Here is a 15,639-nt window from a genome sequence, read left to right on the forward strand (position 1 = left end):
TGTGCATTCCGCCTTTAAAAATAATTATTTTGGAGATCAGGAAACCGAAATCGGTTTCGCCAATGCCGTAGAATCGTGAAAAACAATTTTTTAAAATGAAAAAAATTTCCGACGGCACTACGCTGAATGGCTGAACTGATTCTTATTTTCAGTACGTCAAAAGAAATTATTTTAATTGAAGAATGCACATATGCAGGATTGAGTACCAAATCGCAGTGGAAGTGCCTTAAAATCAAAAGTAACCGCTGGCGCCATTTTATGGATTTTGAGCACTAAGTAAGAACGTTCGAAAATGGGAATAATATGTTGCAACAAGATATAATTATAATTCGGCGAAGTATTTCTCAGAATATATTTGAATTCATCTTATCATTCCCATCCAAATTGTATCTAAAAGCATGAATAAAAAACCCGGTCGACTCGCATTCCCTCCGAAACAAGATTCCACGTGGCTCCACGTGGATATCTCGCACATGTCCCAAAAATACCTGCACAATAGACGCAATAGACGCAAAGTCAAAACTGATGTAATAAGGGATGGTAGGGGACATCAAATATAGCCTGATAAAAATATCAAGCAATATTTTCGAGTGTGCGCCGGTCACCCAAAGAAGACGTTTTGACTCGCGCCAACGAACGCGTGCTCTGCTTACATTCAATGAGAATCCAAGCGATGTTGTGGGAGTCGAGTGCGGGGTGTACCAGGGAGCTAACTTCACTCCGATCAGCTTACTCGTAATATAAATGAAATCTTGTTAAGGCCTCTGTACTCTTCTTTTATATTATTCTAATTAATTTTAAATGTTTTTGCTATATTTTTTTAATTCTTGCTTTAATTCTTTTCAAATAACATAGTTTGTGCCGCAGAGGCCTATGCTCGCCCCGCCCACTTTTGTATCCCTCTGCGTCGCGCGCACTAGCCATCTGGTCGGAATGAAATTTGCTTCAGTTGGTAGTACTGCCCGAGTACTATCGCACAGAGCTAATTTCCCTCCCTCCGATGAGCTTACTCATGCGCAGCCCCTGTTCACTCATGGCGCGAAAATGCGCCAGTTAAGAAGTTCTGTAGCCACACACAGGTGGCAGGTAGCTTTTTAAGCCAAACAGAGGTCGTCTCGGAGTTTGTTGCCTGTTACGCCCACGGGCAGAGGGAGGCGAAGAGGGGCGTATAAGATTGGCTTTAAAAGCTATCGACCTGCCACCTGTGTGTGGCTGCAGAACTTCTTACTTAGCTGGGGCATTTTCGCGCCATATGAGTGAACAGGGGCTGCTCGTGCGCGCGATGCAGAGGGAAACAAGAGTGGGCGGGGCGAGAGATGGGCCAATTTGCCGCGGCACGAATGCCATGGGGCTTGTTTTTTAAAGTTTTGAAGATTGTGAAATTAGGAGTTATGGTTTTTTGACTTCCTTTTATTTTACAATTAGATTAATAATGATTGCGAGTGCAACAAATGTCTTTGAAATTATATGCAACCTGAGCTGCATTTGGGGGCGTGTACTTGTACTGCTGCATATATGTCCCAGTCTAAAGTGTATAAATAAGTGAAGCGGAGTAAAAAGTGGGCTGTGCTGTAGCACTACTCGGCTTTTTCTCCCTATGCTGGCCATGCAAAATGCCCTCGCGCAATCGCCTCCCAAAGCACTCTCGATGCGCGAAAACAATTTTTCGTTGGTACCAATGGATAGCTGAAGATTTGCACTTCAACATGTGTCAAAACCAAAATCGAAAAAATGAACAGGTTTTGAGAAATCGGCGAATACATTTCATGCTCTTTCGCGCGAGAAGGCTCGGTCACGTGACTCGGGCGAGCGCGCTGATTGGTTGCTGGTCGCGCCTTTTGAGTCACAACTGGTCACAACACAGTCTCGGCAGTGTTTACATATTATTCAGTCAGATTTTCGGCTCAAATTTAGTACACGGCACGACCGTGCCCTGTATTTTTGTACCCTGCCCAAGGCAAACTTATAATCTGATTATGTGCGTCATGTTTACACTGAAAAATATTAAAATATCGAAATGGTAATTGAGTCACTGCCGAGACTGTGTTGTGACTCAAAAGGCGCGACCAGCAACCAATCAGCGCGCTCGCCCGAGTCACGTGACCGAGCCTTCTCGCGCGAAAGAGCATGAAATGTATTCGCCGATTTCTCAAAAACCTGTTCATTTTTTCGATTTTGGTTTTGACACATGTTGAAGTGCAAATCTTCAGCTATCCATTGGTACCAACGAAAAATTGTTTTCGCGCATCGAGAGTGCTTTGGGGAGGCGATTGCGTGAGGGCATTTTGCATGGCCAGCATAGGGAGAAAAGCCGAGTAGTGCTACAGCACAGCCCACTTTTTACTCCGCTTCACTTATTTATACACTTTCTCCCAGTCATCCCGTGAATTTATTGGAGTCAAAAGTCAACAGAAAAATCACAGGGTGCAGTAAAGTCGTTCAGGAGAGATCGTATGCTTTTTTTGTCGGAAAGCTATCCTTGAAATTTTTTTCGCTTTTTGTATTGAGGCCCAGTCAGAACTCACGTCCGGCCAGGTGCCAGGTTTCAATGATAAGGGGAGCAAGGCTGTGAAAAACAGTCAAAGAAAGAAAGCCGCTCGCTCGCCCGCTCAGCCAGTTTCCAAATAATATATTTTCAGGCTCGCTTTACAATTTTTGCAATCATGCGCTTTATTTTGACGGTTGAAAATTTTAAATCAAATTTGGTTAACTTTGTCTAATTTTGTAAAACATTAATAACTATTCTTTTCCCTGGTGTATTTTTAAATCATATTCAGAAAAAATAAATTAAAATATTTAAATGCACAAAAATTAATATAATGAAATTTTATTACTGCATTCGCTAGAACCTATTATCCTGACTTTAATTGTGTTTGTTTGATTGAATTTGGGCTAACATATATGGCAAGATGTAAATTTAATAGGCCGGGGTGATTGTTGTAAATTTTGAAAATAATGCATTTTAACACTACATTTATGCATTATTTGGTTCGGTTTTTTTTTTGTCTATCGTCAACCGTAATTTAGGCGGTGGCTAGCTAAAGCGGCTGCAGCCGAAATTTGGCTCAGCGGCGGCTGAGCTGAACATACTTTTGTCGGTTGGCTTGTCAAATTTTAAAAGGAATGTTTGGTGTAGTGCTTATAACGGCCCGAATGGCTGGAAATCATTTTTTTTTTTAATTTTTAATCGGTGGCTCGCGTGGCTGAGGTAGCCTATGCAAAGTCATGGCGGCTGGCCAAAATTAACCAAACAGAACAACTGACTGAGACTGCTAGTTAAAATTCTATATAATATGCGTTTGAAGCCGTCGACGGCGCAGAAACCCAAATTTGGCTAAGCCAATCAAGGTAAGATTTTTATTCTTAAATTATTTTTATTCGATTCTAACGCGATTGCCTGTTTCAGGTGTTACAGCACATTAAATTAATGAACCTCTTATAATTGCAAGCAGCAGGATTGAATCTCATTGGAAATGGGATTGAAAAAGTAGCGTCATCTTCAATTGAGGGCTCCAACAATCATAAAAAGAGACCATTCGAAAAGGTATTTTAGTATCAAGAAACTTTTCGTATTATTCTAATATCAATGCAGATATTATTTATTACCCTGAATTGTTCTTATACAGACATTTCTCTGTTTACTCATGTAGTTTTGGTCTCTCATAAATATAGCTCAACTAAATGTTTAAATATCACACTTAAAGATGACTTTCAAATTTAGTAATACATACAATTTCATCACTGCATCCAACAGTTTTCTGCATTAAAAATAATGATAATCATTATCAATAACAATTTAAGTGCAAGGAAGAGCATTTTAGCTATTTTACCTTTTAGATCCAAAGCGGAAAATTCATCCTCTGGCATATCCAACATGGCTTTTGCAACTTCAGCTCGCTTTAGCCACTTTTTAACCTGTAAAAAGAAAACATGAAATTAAAATAAATTAAATAATTGCAATGTTTCATTCAAGGAATCATCGTCAACTTTTTTATTTTAAAATTAAAAAAAATCAGTCCAATTTTTACCTGCAAGTGAAGCAGGTGCTGTCGCCTGCTTCCTTTTACCTCCCTGGAAAGGTGTGTGATTAGAATGGCCAGGCACGCCTGGTATCTCTCCAAGGCCAAAGTGAAGTTCCGCTCGCACTCGTACTGCTCGGCCAAAGCCCCCATCTGCAAGGCACTGTGCAATTCCGGCGTCGACACGGACAAACGCACTGAAAATCGGTCTTAAATTACCCCACCAGATATTATTTGCCACTAGAATTGTCCGTACCCAGCTCCTCGAAAGAGCCGTCTGCGTTTCTCAACAGGGTTGCAGCCGCTGCAGAGCCCCCAGTGAGTTGCTTCAACTCACAAATTCTTCGCTTGTACTGGTTAATCGTCACTTGCAAGCCAGACTTCTTTGAAGGATTACATTCAGCTGAAAATATTTTAAATTGTTTGAACCATTTTTTTAGCAGACTGAAAGGTGTATTTTATCATAGGAATAAAAACTGTAAATAAAAATAAATATTCAATTTTACCTGTTCGTGCGGATGGCTATTGTATTATCTTACTTACCTTCAAATAGAGGTTTTAGGAACAAAAGCGACTGTTCATAGAGCTTAATCGCTAGCAGGTGGTTTTGTTCCTGATCAGCTTGAACAGCTTCACTCGCCAATTTGGTAGCCTTCTCCAAAGAATTCTCGTCGGGCGCGTGCTGCAAATCGAGGAAGGGGTGGGCGAAAAACTCCGGAAAGTCGATCCTGACGGTAGGATCGTGCTGCAAGAGTCGTGTGAGCAGGTCTTGACCCACTGCACTCACGTGGCACCCCGTAGGAATCTGTTTGCAAATTAGACACCAAAGGACTTCTTCTAAAAAGAGCGAATTTTTACATCAATGGCGGCATGTGATTTGATTTTATCCAAGAGCTCGTCAAGGCTTCCGGAGGAGTATGGAGCCCTGCCAAAGAGACATTCGTACAGGATTACTCCCACTGACCAGAGGTCAACTTTGGCGTCATAGCTCTTTGTTAGGAGGATCTCTGGCGCCATGTACAGCGGGGATCCTCTCAACGAGCTGCTGTGCTCAGATGATTTCATGGGCTGTGCAAATCCAAAATCTGCAAAATTGTCAAAAAAGAATTTCCTAAAATTCCGATTTTTTTTATTTAATATAGATATATTTTGTTCTTTTTTGATAGTCTTAAATTTGATTTCCACACGCTCACCAGCCATTTTAAGCACAGGATTTGTTCTCGACGTCAACAACAAATTTTGAGGCTTCAAGTCCATGTGACACACATTCTGGCTTCGAATGTATTGCAATGCTGACGCTAGTTGCTGTAGGAACCTCTTGCACGTTTTTTCTGGCAGTCTGCGTTTCTGTTTGATTAAGTTGGAGAGATCGCCTCCGGCACAAAAGTCCATAACGATGTGGATGTATCTTTAAAATTTAATAATAATTCCAACAGAACGCTAAAAATATTCAAAACTTCTACTTGTCATCCCAAAAAAAGTCTTGCATCTCGACGATATTAGGATGTTTCAATTTCTTTAGCAAGGAAATTTCAGTCAGGAGGTTTTCTATGGTCACAGCAGACAGCTTTGCTTTCTGGACGCATTTGATTGCGACTACAGCTCTTGGGCCATTCTGGATTTAAATAAATTAAGGCTGATATATGTATTGCCTATGATATATTTTACAAAAAGAGAAAACATGCAAATTTAACCGCACTAACTTTAATAACAATAATCGTTTAGGATACTGTCATAAAGCACAGTTCAAAACAACAATAAATTTAAATTGAAAAACATAAAAAAGTTCAAAAACAAACCTTTTTATAAGCCTTGTAGACCGTGGCATAACTGCCTGAACCAAGTTTTTCAGCTACTATGTAGCCCTCTATCTGAGGTAGAGCCATTTTAATTAACAGACATGGACACTGCACTAGCACTAACAATAAGTAAGATAATACACCAAAACAAAACGAGATCCTATCAACGAAATCTCGTCAAGCAGGCTTGTTCGCATGGCAAGTAGTTTGTGGGGCGTATGTTTCGGGGTTACATGAGGAGTTGAATTTTAGTATGGTTCTTAAGAAATTCTCTCCAGTACTTCGGCTGTCATAGAGACTTGCTATTTTTTTATAAATTAAAAATCAGATAATGTCGTTTTTAGAAACAAAATTTGAAAAAAGCATGTTTATTATTTCAACTATCAAAATGTTGGGTGCTTAGCTCCCTTCCGCACCTGCCTATTTTGATGTACACAAACCATTTGTCTTTGCCTGATTTGCGGGCTTACCACCAATCAGCAGTTCCCTGAGCTTTAAAAGCCTGCTGCAAGAGGAGGGAGGAGCTGGTTATCAAAACAGTAACAACAACAAGATTTTGTTTTGATTTGATCTGGCTTTAAATTTTAAATCCCAAGTTGCGGTAAGCCCGGTAAACTTGCCGGCGACTTTTTGCGATAAAGGAAAGGATTTAGATACGTGATGTCAACCGAAGCCAACGATACAGAAGATACAGAAGGCTGCTCTTCAACAAGTGAATTGACAGCTTTGCAAAGAGAGAGGATTCAGATAAACCGGCAGAGAGCTCTGAAGTTGAGGGAACTGAGAAACAAGACCAAACCTTACACTAACACAAAATGGTGAATTCGAGTTTAAATTATAAGAAGTAGAAGAAGTTATCAATTAAATAATTCAGGAATGATTTCGGGGGCTCAGACAAAACAGCATTTTTTGACAAGGATAAAAATGTAGTGCGAATCAGTGGCAGCAAGCTCGTCGACTCTGGAGGCGGCTTTTTCATCCAAGAAAAAGACGGTGAGCCCGAAGTCGAGGTTCGTATTGTAAGGAAATTTCAGATGACAAAGTTTACTTTATTACTGTACATATCAGATGAAGATAGTTGAGCAGCCTCAACCAATTGTGGACGATTCAGAATTGCCGCAATGTTTGGAGTGCAAAGAGGACTTCCACGACTCATTCCTTCTGAACACCTTCGATTACTCCGTGTGCGACAAGTGCAAGTATAGGATTGCCAGCGAATAATTTGTAGATTTTAATCTAAAATGAACATATTTCAGGAAGCAGGACGAGGATCACGCCCTGATCACAAAAACAGACGCGAAAAACACGTACCTGCTGAAAGACTGTGACCTGGACAAGAGGGAGCCGCCGCTGAAATTCCTGCTGCGCAAGAATCCGCACGACTCTCGCTGGGGCTATATGAAACTCTACCTTCAACTGCAAGTGGAGGACAGGGCGCTGCAAGTGTGGGGATCCCTGGAGGAAATCGAGGAGGAGAGAGAGCGGCGAGACGAGAAAAGGGAAAAGAGCAAAGCCAAGAAATACGGCAAGCACATGAAAAGTGAGATTTGAAATTTGGTCAGGACGTTCAGGAATTCACTGTTGTCTTCTGGTTGAAAGGTTTGAGGATGCAGGTCAGGAGCAGTTTGTATGACAGGACGAAAGCAAATCATGAGCATGAGTTTGGTCCAGAAACCGACCTTGGCGATGATAATTACTCTCACACCTGCACCACCTGTGGCTACGAGGAAACTTTTGAAAGGATGTAATCTAAAAAATTTGAATTTTTGTAAAAAGAAAGATAAGATTATTTGTGGCTTTATTGCTATTTTATTTTGTCCTGGACAGGGTCTTACAATTAGCTAACTTGTTTGCCTTAAAGACTGTCTTTGATGAAGTTTCTGAGCATGTCGAATTATATTTAAAGTGGAAATTTTTTCTGACCAAAAAGTCGAGCGCGACGTGCCCAGCACAAGTATAACTTTTTACCGCCAAAAAATATGAACCTATACCGAGTAGATGTCAGAGCTTGCTGGATCTGACAAAGAAGTCATTTGTACAGGCGGTCTCTGCAAGTGCTCAAACCAGCTTTGACGCATGCGCAGTTCACGCATGTATAGGTTCATATTGATATGGCGGCAAAGAGTTCTACTTGTGCTACGCACGTCGCTACCTAAAGCCTCTAAGAATCGATTGGAGTGCTCAGAAACTTCATCAAAGACGATCTTTAAGTGTCACCCTTTCTCACATGCTTTTAATATTCCAATGGTTAGAAGCGAGTATTAATTTCCAGTTTTAATATGGTTTCATGGGATTCTTTTTCTAAATATATCTTTGATATTAATTTTTCCTGTCAGTTTCAACTTCTAACAAGCTCGGGAAAACGTATAGAACAAAGAAACCCCCAATTTTTATTGATTTTCAAACAGTAACTGAATTGATTTTTGAGCTCTTGTTAATATCCATGCAAAATAATAGCAATAGCCCTGGTTATACGATGTTATTGAGATTAAAACTGTCTGCTCAGAAACCATAAAACGGCGTTTTTTCTCTCCTGTAACCCATTCCAAAATATCACGCATTTTGGGATTAAAAATGAAAAATTTTTCCATTTAAATCAGTTCACCAAGAATTGAAACTTCTTCATTTAATATCACTTTTTTAATAATCTGATACGATAAAATTTACAACATAGGCCTATTAAAATAGGCACTTGCTGGAAAATACAAGTACACATCCAGGGAAGACCTGACTCAACAAATTATGCACATGAGCAGCACCAACATTCGACTGTTGCCTTAAGCGTGGGCGGGTAATTCAAACTATCGGAGTGTTGTGCTTTTCTGCAGGCAGATCGCCGCGTGTGTAAATGAGGTAACAATAAAATAAAATCCGCGACTTCGATAAAACCAATGTGTGTTCTATTTACAGGAAGGGTCTCAAACATTCACTCACATTAAAAAAATTGATACGCACTGTAGATCACTCAATTCACGGCCAAGAATGGCCGAAATCGCTTCACGGAAAATTTCCGCCTCCACCAGAGGGCAGAACAATACTTTGCAAGTATTTCAACGTTTCTGATCTGCCTCGCGTGGCCAGAAAACGCTTTCCTCTCGAATATAACACGTGCTGAAGCAGTGGTTGTCTCAATAGTGTCTTTGATAATGCGATCGGTGGGCAGTGAGATGATAACTAGGTCACCAATCTATAGTGCAGCAAGGGTCAGTGCTTCTGCGAGTTGAAAAGCGCTGCCGTTGCTGCCGCTTCCATCGAAGTGTTCGAAGTAGAAGACCTGAGAGGCAAGAGAGACGCCATTTTAGTTAATCGGCTCGTGAATTTCAGCCAAATTTCCCACCTATTGTGTCTGAGGTGGCTTCGGACCAAGTGTCCAGCGGCCAGGGCAGACATGAGAGACAGTTCTCCCGCAAGAACGGTGCCGCACACGATTCTCGCCAGGGTATCGGCATTTTCGCCAGGTCTGTTTTTACTGGCACCTAGAACACACATTTTTTTTCATGAATATCAAATTGTTTGTGGAATAATTTTTAAAAGGATTAAAATAATGGTTTGCGGCCTACAATTGGCCTAAATTTATTATGTTTCGAGTTAAATTCAAAGCCCACCTTTTTATTATTCATTTTGATAACATTAAAAATCTAGTAAAACCCGCAAGAAAATTTCCCAACGCAGATTCTTGAAAAAAAACAGGTTAAATATTTAAATAGTTCCAATACCTTTAACGCGGAGAATATCAAGGCAAGACGCCTGGGCAGGGAGCGTGGTGCCGCCGCCGACGGTTCCAATTTCAATCGAAGGCATGGTGCAGGTGACGTAGAGGTCCTTTCCGTCCTCACCCCACGGCTCCATCAGGGTCATGCAGTTGCTACTGCCGACGTTTTGTGCCGGGTCTTGTCCGGTCGCGATGTAAATGGCTGTGACGATATTTGCCGCGTGGGCGTTGAAACCGCCTATGCTGCCCGCCATGGCGCTACCCATCATATTCTTGGCAATGTTTACGTCGATCAGCGCTTGCACGGAGGTCTTCAGCACGTTGGTCACGATCTTGGCTGGAACGATGGCTTCGCACACCACGTACTTGCCTCGGCCCTCGATCCTGAGTAGGCCAATTATTCATTGTTATTCCTGGCTCTGGGTTTGAAAACGGGTTTGAAAATCTTACCAGTTGACCGCGGCGGGCTTTTTGTCCGTGCAGAAGTTGCCTGAGAGACTGAGAATCTCCATCTCAGGGAATTCCTTTTGGATGAGTTTCAGTGCGATTTCAGTGCCCTGGAAAGATAAATTTAAGTTTCAAAAGTCTGAAGGAGAAAATCCTGATGGGAGGTATTTTGTTTTAAAATTGAAATTCGAAACCAGTGATGATATTTTATAAGTAGATTGCTTGAAAAAACAATCGATCAATGAGTAATTTTTTACTTTCCAGGAAAGTCCAAATTTTAAGACCTCAATTTTGTTTTACAGAACGAGGATTGAAGAACCAACCTTTGAGAGCATATTCATGCCCATAGCATCTCCGGTGGTGGCGACGAAGCGGATGAACAAGTGGCGGCCAGCTATCCTGACCTGCAGCCGTTTAAGGCGGGCGTAGCGGCTGGTGGAGTCAAACGATTCCTTGAGCTGCTCGTAGTTGTCCAACTGCTGCATCCAGTGCATCGCTTCACTGCACCCGACAGAAGATGGTTTGTTTAATTTCCAGCTCCTTGAATCGAGAGGACATCCTTACCTGGCACTGGTCATCGAGGGGAATCGGACGACGGGCCCTCTGGTCATGCCGTCGGCGACGACGCGGCTGGACACGCCACAAGAGAGGACGGCCTTGCAGCCGCGATGCGTGCTGGCCACCAGGCAGCCTTCAGTCGTGGCCATCGGCACGTAGTAGCTGTCGTCATCCAGGTTCAAGGGGCCGACAACGCCGACAGGAACTGGCATGTAGCCAATCACATTTTCACAACACGATCCCATGACCTGCGTAGAAAGTTTTGAGTCGGTTAGTGATGGGCTGGCAGTGAATTTATGCAGAACGCACTTTGGAATAGTCGTAGTTTCTGAAAGGCAAACTTTCCAGTGCCTCGATGAAACTTCCAGCCTTTCCCACGATTTGCCTCCTGATGAAGACGCCTCGTTCGTAATCACTAATAGCCTTTTCGATCTGGTACGGTGGAATGTGTCCACTATTCACGAGATTGATCACCTCTTCGTCACTCAGGGCGGCAGCTCCCTTCTGGAAGGAGAGATATTTTTATGTGAATAACCATCTTTTCCAAAACTTCTCCCACGCGTGTGCCAGAGTTAGAAAATTGTCTTACGACTGATCGGTAGATTGAAAGACATTCTTCCAGGTTCCTCTTTGGTGCGGGGGTTTGGGGAGGAGTGATTGTGCTCACGTCTGTGCCTTTTTCCACATCTTCACTTTTCAAAGGGCCGACGCTGAAGGACGCTCCGCATGAGCTGAGCTCCGTCTGCACGCCTCGCTCTTCCATTTGGACTTTCTCGGCTGTTTCCGCGTGGCACATGGGCTCCAAGCCTGGAGGCCCGAAACGCATCAGGTAGGCACGGTTCGCGTCTAAAACGTGAATAATTTGACATTGTTTATAAGCTGCATATAAAAGGTTAATTTGTAATCGATTTTGTTCAAAATCTTTCCGAGACATTGACACCCAGCAGATATATTTTTTTAAATTACAATTTGTTTTGTGGTACAAGAGTCGAATTTAAGGAAATCCGGAAAAAACCGTTTTTAATGGAGGGGTTATCTCGACTCTGAATTCTCCAACCATAAAATAAATAACTGTAGCCGTGGAGCAAATCGCAGCACATATTTAAAAAAAGGTAAGTTTTTCCTCAAAAGCATCGCCCTTCCTAAAAAATTGTAGATATTAGGCTACCTGTTAATCACCTTGTAGGATTTTTATCCATGAGAGCTATTTGTGATTTTCCAGCTTAAAATATTAAATCTGGAGAGTAAAAATGACAAATCAATCAATTAATCCCCCTGGATTGAATATTATGGTCACATGAATGCACAGTGGCAGAGATTTAAATTTTGTTCTGAAAACAATTCCTCGTAGGATTTTATCCTAAGATTAATTAATTTTTTAAACACTTCTGTAGAAAATTTAGACATTTAGAGCCATACCACTCTAAAAATCCAAAATTTGTTGATTTTTGGGGAAATTATAAAGGAAATAGGATACATAAACTTAATTGCATAATAATTTTTCTCTTTTGTGATATATTCGTACAAAAGGTACAAAAATAATCATGTTGGTATCTGATCATTAAGTATTATCATAACGTTGGTAGCACCGTTTTATAGAACAAGTCAAAAGTACCAGTACGTTAAAGATGATTACTTCCAAAGCCAAAACTAACTGCGGTTGTTTTTCCATTAACCCTCTCTAACCCACAGGCAGCCATGGACCGCGTGGCCACCCCATCCAACGTCAACTCGACCCTGCACCGACGGCCCGCAGTCATATCGTTCGTTCCACTGAAATACGGCCCAGGGCCATTATTTACAAATGCGACTACAAGAGATCGGCCGTATTTCCGCAGCACGGACGATTTCATTTTGAAAAAGCTTTTATAATGAGAGTGATCTTCTAAACATTAACGTGTTCATTCTACTTACAAGATTCCTCTCCAGTTGGGGTTTCTGGCATGAGCAGCTGTTCGGCGAGTTCATCCCTCTCTTCGAAGAAAACATACTTGACCGCAAGTGCGAGGAGCAGAATCAGAATGACCACTTGGTCAGCGCTCACCGTCAACCACCTAGAGGCACGTAAGATTCATCTTAATAAAGGTATATTTTGAAACTAATAAGTGTTACAGCACTAAAACATAACTGGGCTAACAATCAGGACGGTAGGTATAATAAGAAGCAGACGGAAATTGATTTTAGTGTAAAAAGAAAAGAAAAAGCTACACTTACTTCATAATCAAGGCAGGAATTTCAGCTTCCTCAGTGTTATTTGAAGGCATATTGTGCTCAGTTCCAAGAGAGCCGGCCGGCGAGGTGACACTAAGAATATCCTCCTCCTCGGTACGGAAGGGCCAGCGGCTGGAGCAGCAATAATTGACAAATGTATGACTCGACTCGTTATTATAGACGCGAGAGATTGAGGGTGCAGCGCAGCGAAGCGAGTGGTGGACACACAGTGTTACACAACGCAACATTCAGACTCTCACAAGTGAACAGAATGCAAAGACATCACACTCTCTTACACACTCACACACAGACAAGGAAAATGGTAATTGTGCTTTTCTGTTGCCATTTGCGTAACACACGAAAAGAATTAGAATTTGAATGCTTTCTCCGTCTCTAGTCCGACCTATTTGCTCGAAAACGGGGTCTCATGTATATGTAAAGCCTCACTTCCTGCCGTCGCAACCAAAGTGTAAGCAAAGCAAAAGGTGCATGCTGCTGACGTGCGTCTTTCTTTACCTTCTCGCGTGCACCAGCATCAGTCCGGCCGACATGATGACTTTGACCCTCTGTACGACGGGGTTCGGCTTTTGCTCCTCCTCCTGCAGGCCCATCATCAGCGACTTGTCGTTCCACAGGGGCCGGTTCTCCTCGCTGCTGCGCGTCAACTGCGGAGCAAAAGTCAAGACCTCAAATGCCAAGGTTCCGATTCTTCCACCAAATCTTATTATCCGACCCACACGAGATGGCGCATTGTGGTTTCGTGTGTGAGATTTCAATTAATTTACCTCCAGGATTAACGACAGGCATGCCGGGTAGAATGTCATGAACACGATGTAATTGACGAGCACGGAGAGGACTGCGAAGCCGCAGAGGACCTCCAAACGGCGCACTCCTGCACAACACACACACCAACCACACATTATAGCGGGAACGCAGCGCAGATGCGAGCCAACTGACCAGACAGCGTTCCCACGCCGATCACCAGCGTCTCCACCACCGTGTCCAGGGTGATGGTCGGCCCGAGGATGGCCATGCCGCGAGCGATGTTGTTGCGCACCTCAGCCTGGCTGTTGGAGCTCAAAGCCAGGCGAGCCAGCAACGTGGTTTTCGACAGGTCGATCAGCAGAAGGAAGAAAAACAAAGCATCCCTGCAAAAACATTCAGTTCGAGGTTATTGTGATTCAATTCAAATTATTTATAAATGTCTAGTTTGGGCAAATTTTGGCTTTGCTCTCCCCAGATTTTGGGAGGATTTCTTTCCGCATTCCGACTCGCTACTCCCTGGTTTGCCCCTTTCCAGCATGCATGATTTAATTTCACGGGACGAATGTTAAGCGTTTCAATAAAAAGACCCCGGAAAGCCTTTACTTAACAGGGCTTCCTCCGTTGATGCTCGTGCGCTCGTGATGTTCGTTCGCGATATTATTGGGACACGTAAGCTATCTGGAGGTCGCCTATCTCAAAAGAGATATTGTTTTTTGCTTTTAATTTATTTATAAAATTCAGAAGGCGGTATATAGATCTACTAGATTACATTACTCTTTATTAGAATCTGATTTCCTTAATTTTTTCATTTTTTATTTTGCTGATTTGCGCCTATTTTTGATTAAATTGCATTGCAACGACGATCCGATTTAATTCGCTACTTGCTGGTTTGCAAATTTCCAGCATGCGTGATTTTGCATCACGGGACGAATGTCTAGCGTTTCAATGCAGTCCTCGGTGCAGAGGCAAGTGGGCTGGGTCCCTGTGCGGCCTGGTGCGCCCATGTTATCCGTTCGCGGTGTGTTATTGGGCCCCGGGTTTCAGCATTCGTGCTAGTACAGTCCCGGTCCTCGGACAGGGATAAAAAAGGCGAGTTGCTCGCTATCTGGAGGTCGCCATTCTCAAAAGATATATTTTTTATTTCAATTTATTTGTAAAATTCAGAAGGCGGTAGTCTACTGGATTACATTACCCTTTTGTAAAGATTGATTTCCTTAATTTTTTTTTTATTTGCTGATTTGCACCCCTATATTTGTTTCTACTGCATTGCAACGATGATCCAATTCAATTAGGATTTGGAGCTTTCGGCTTTCCGAGTCGCTACTCTGGTTTGCATCTTTCAAGCATGCATGATTTCATTTCACGAGATGAATGTATAAACGTTTCAATAAAGAGTCTCCGCGCGGTGTGGGGGCAGTAACACAAACTCGTCAATTTCTGGACAGGGCTTCCTCCATTGATGCTCGTGCGCCCGTGATATTCCTTTGGGATATTATTGGCAAACACGAAGGCTATCTCGAGGTTGCCTATTTGGAAAGATATTTTTGCTTTTGTTTAATTTCTAAAATTCCTAAAATTCAGAAGGTATGGTAGCTCTTCTGGATTACATTCCCGTTTGTTAAATTTGTTAAGTGTCAACCAAGAAAAGTGGTATTGTCGAAATGTAGACCAACGCAGGAAGCGTCGCAGGTTATGGGTACCACTTACTCTACAGGGATAGTTCATCTAATCGTAAGTACGAATGACCAAATTTTTTATGCAAATTTAAGCCGTGCAGGAGCAGGTATTGTGCAACTTGGTAATATTTATTATAATAAATCTTTGTTTTTAATATGTATAAAAATATGTATATTTGAGGCCAAGAGAATTGATATTTTCTACTACCTCAAATTTTTATTTTTAGCCTTGCATAGAGTTGGCAAATATGTCTAAAATTTGTATCGCATTTAGCTATAATTTTATGAAAAGAATGGATGATATTAAATTACGTAAACTCTTTTGGCAGGACAAGAGCACATCGAATGAGATTGCTGGCCCCGTTGGTAAGTATTCAAGAGCCCGAAAACAGTTTTCAAGTTCAAACCTACAGCCTGTGGAACGACCTCCCACCGAATTTGTGTCACAGCGA

The 15,639-nt window shown here is 42.1% G+C and overlaps 3 protein-coding genes across 6 annotated transcripts in view; 1 reads left to right on the top strand and 2 right to left on the bottom strand.

The window, feature by feature from the left end:
* Positions 1 to 3,564: 3,564 nt before the first annotated feature.
* Aduk (Another Drosophila Unc-51-like kinase) lies at positions 3,565 to 5,998 on the bottom strand. 2 transcript variants are annotated; one of them, XM_065495886.1, is made up of 9 exons: positions 5,819 to 5,996; positions 5,483 to 5,634; positions 5,213 to 5,427; positions 4,878 to 5,104; positions 4,563 to 4,824; positions 4,276 to 4,422; positions 4,029 to 4,216; positions 3,831 to 3,915; positions 3,565 to 3,758 (listed from the first exon to the last, which is right to left on the bottom strand). In XM_065495886.1, exons 1-9 carry the CDS (start codon positions 5,903 to 5,905, stop codon positions 3,739 to 3,741), a joined length of 1,383 nt encoding a protein of 460 aa, XP_065351958.1. In that variant the 5' UTR covers positions 5,906 to 5,996; the 3' UTR covers positions 3,565 to 3,738. The 2 variants fall into 2 exon arrangements, with proteins under 2 accessions (XP_065351958.1, XP_065351957.1); XM_065495885.1 differs by having other exon boundaries at positions 3,565 to 3,915; positions 5,819 to 5,998.
* A 359-nt stretch (positions 5,999 to 6,357) lies between these two features.
* On the top strand, positions 6,358 to 8,298 carry Xpac (DNA repair protein complementing XP-A cells homolog Xpac). The gene is made up of 5 exons (XM_065495888.1): positions 6,358 to 6,636; positions 6,693 to 6,828; positions 6,887 to 7,017; positions 7,075 to 7,358; positions 7,418 to 8,298. Exons 1-5 carry the CDS (start codon positions 6,479 to 6,481, stop codon positions 7,564 to 7,566), a joined length of 858 nt encoding a protein of 285 aa, XP_065351960.1. The 5' UTR covers positions 6,358 to 6,478; the 3' UTR covers positions 7,567 to 8,298.
* Positions 8,299 to 8,443: 145 nt separating this feature from the next.
* Hmgcr (HMG coenzyme A reductase) overlaps positions 8,444 to 15,639 on the bottom strand; it is a 29,509-nt gene continuing 22,313 nt past the window's right edge. For all 3 annotated transcript variants that reach the window (XM_065495884.1, XM_065495883.1, XM_065495882.1), the window contains exons 5-17: positions 13,704 to 13,894; positions 13,532 to 13,638; positions 13,263 to 13,411; positions 12,750 to 12,878; positions 12,450 to 12,589; positions 11,125 to 11,381; positions 10,845 to 11,039; positions 10,542 to 10,783; positions 10,301 to 10,478; positions 9,981 to 10,087; positions 9,535 to 9,914; positions 9,156 to 9,294; positions 8,444 to 9,092 (exon numbers count right to left, since the gene is read on the bottom strand). In XM_065495884.1, the coding sequence (XP_065351956.1) occupies positions 9,023 to 9,092; positions 9,156 to 9,294; positions 9,535 to 9,914; positions 9,981 to 10,087; positions 10,301 to 10,478; positions 10,542 to 10,783; positions 10,845 to 11,039; positions 11,125 to 11,381; positions 12,450 to 12,589; positions 12,750 to 12,878; positions 13,263 to 13,411; positions 13,532 to 13,638; positions 13,704 to 13,894 (2,284 nt within the window). In that variant the 3' untranslated portion in view covers positions 8,444 to 9,022. The remainder of the gene's footprint in view (positions 9,093 to 9,155; positions 9,295 to 9,534; positions 9,915 to 9,980; positions 10,088 to 10,300; positions 10,479 to 10,541; positions 10,784 to 10,844; positions 11,040 to 11,124; positions 11,382 to 12,449; positions 12,590 to 12,749; positions 12,879 to 13,262; positions 13,412 to 13,531; positions 13,639 to 13,703; positions 13,895 to 15,639) is intronic.

Source organism: Cloeon dipterum, chromosome X (genome assembly GCF_949628265.1).
Source record: "Cloeon dipterum chromosome X, ieCloDipt1.1, whole genome shotgun sequence".
Taxonomy (NCBI): Eukaryota; Metazoa; Arthropoda; class Insecta; order Ephemeroptera; family Baetidae; genus Cloeon; species Cloeon dipterum.